Consider the following 1,643-nt stretch of genomic DNA (forward strand, 5'->3'; position numbering starts at 1 on the left):
CATTATCATTTATGTCTTCACACTCTTAACACTATTTTTAGAGCTACAGGCAGTCCACATTCATGCTAAGATTGTGGTGTCATGTTTTAGATCAACGACTTGGACACGGAGGACAGTAAGAAGGACACCATGGTGGACGTCGTGTTTAAAAAGGCTTTGAAGGAATTCCGTCTGAACATCTTCAACTCTTACTCCACAGCACTTGCGGTAAGTGCTGTCAACATTGTTAAATGATCCTTTAAAATGATTTTATACTTCTCAAACAATAAGTTCTCAAACAAGAAGTTAATACAAGCACAAAATTGTAATCATATTAATTTTTTTTACATGAGGGCAGAAAGAAGGACTAGATCCTTTTATACTGGGACACTATTTCCAAAGTAGATAAACACTGTGCTCTTCCTGTGGCCCCGATGTCTTCCTCTGCAGATGGATGACGGTAAGAGTATCCGCTACAAAGACCTCTACGCTCTGTTTGAGCAAATCTTGGAGAAGACCATGCGACAGGAGCAGAGGGACTGGAGAGAGTCTCCTGTCACGGTGTGGGTCAACACCTTTAAAGTTTTCCTGGATGAGTTCATGACTGAGTACAAACCTTTTGACAGCTCACTCAGCAAGGTAAAGACACGCAACAGCCTCCCGTAAAATAGGATTTTGGAAGATGTCTATGGACATTTTATGCTCCTTTAAATGTATTCTGTGGGGAAATAAATGTGTGTTAATTGCTGAGGGTCCAATAAGAAAGTTTGATATGTGAGGAAAGGTTGTTGTTTTTTTAAGTGTCTTTATAAACTTGTCCTGTGGTGTATAATAGTGTATAAAAGCCTTCTGGGTTGTTAGTTTCTAGGGAGTTTATCTATGGTGTACATTGTGTTAACATTTGTTAACTATGCTTGCAGTTACATTACTTATTAAATACTTAAACATATCTGTTGTACTGTTTTGTCTTTTTATACTACAGCAGGCACCTAAACCTGAACGCAAAAAACGGAGGAAAAAGGACACCGACATTGTAAGTCTCTCTCATTCTCATCGTGACTACGTGATCTTGAATCATAACAAAAGACCAAAAAAACACTTTGCTCTAACAGCCAGCTCTTTACACCCCCACGTGCTCTTTGGAATAACAAGATATAAATAACTCATCGACCAGAATTAAAAAGGCAGTAAAAAAAAACTAAGAAATGTGTGAAGGATAATATGCAAGTGAACTCCAAATGAACCTGTGCTCTGCTGCTCTCTGCAGGTGGAGGAGCACAACGGCCACATCTTCAAGTCCACCCAGTACAGCATCCCCACATACTGTGAATACTGCTCATCACTCATCTGGATGATGGACCGTGCCTGCGTGTGCAAATGTGAGTGTGCATGCAAAATATCACATACAGGAATTTCATACAAAATTTTGGAGAAAAGAATATCTGGGAAAGGATACCCATAGGATGGGTAAGTCCGGAAATAATTCATCAATAATTCAATTGACAGCAAATCAATCATCACCACCATTTATAAGGTCCCATATTGTATAAGTGAGATTTCCATTTCTTTTTTCATTATAAAGCAGGTCGTGGTGCTATGTAAATACTGTGAAAGTATCAAAGGTATCAACACAGCCCGTATTCAGAACGTAACTCTGACCAATC

General features: G+C 39.0%; 1 protein-coding gene across 10 annotated transcripts in view; it reads left to right on the forward strand.

The window, feature by feature from the left end:
- myo9aa (myosin IXAa) overlaps positions 1–1,643 on the forward strand; it is a 122,126-nt gene that overhangs the window by 113,108 nt on the left and 7,375 nt on the right. For all 10 annotated transcript variants that reach the window (XM_032522615.1, XM_032522624.1, XM_032522644.1 and 7 more), the window contains 4 exons: positions 91–207; positions 430–618; positions 962–1,012; positions 1,247–1,358. In XM_032522615.1, the coding sequence (XP_032378506.1) occupies positions 91–207; positions 430–618; positions 962–1,012; positions 1,247–1,358 (469 nt within the window). The remainder of the gene's footprint in view (positions 1–90; positions 208–429; positions 619–961; positions 1,013–1,246; positions 1,359–1,643) is intronic.

This window comes from Etheostoma spectabile, chromosome 1, assembly GCF_008692095.1.
Source record: "Etheostoma spectabile isolate EspeVRDwgs_2016 chromosome 1, UIUC_Espe_1.0, whole genome shotgun sequence".
Classification (NCBI taxonomy): domain Eukaryota; kingdom Metazoa; phylum Chordata; class Actinopteri; order Perciformes; family Percidae; genus Etheostoma; species Etheostoma spectabile.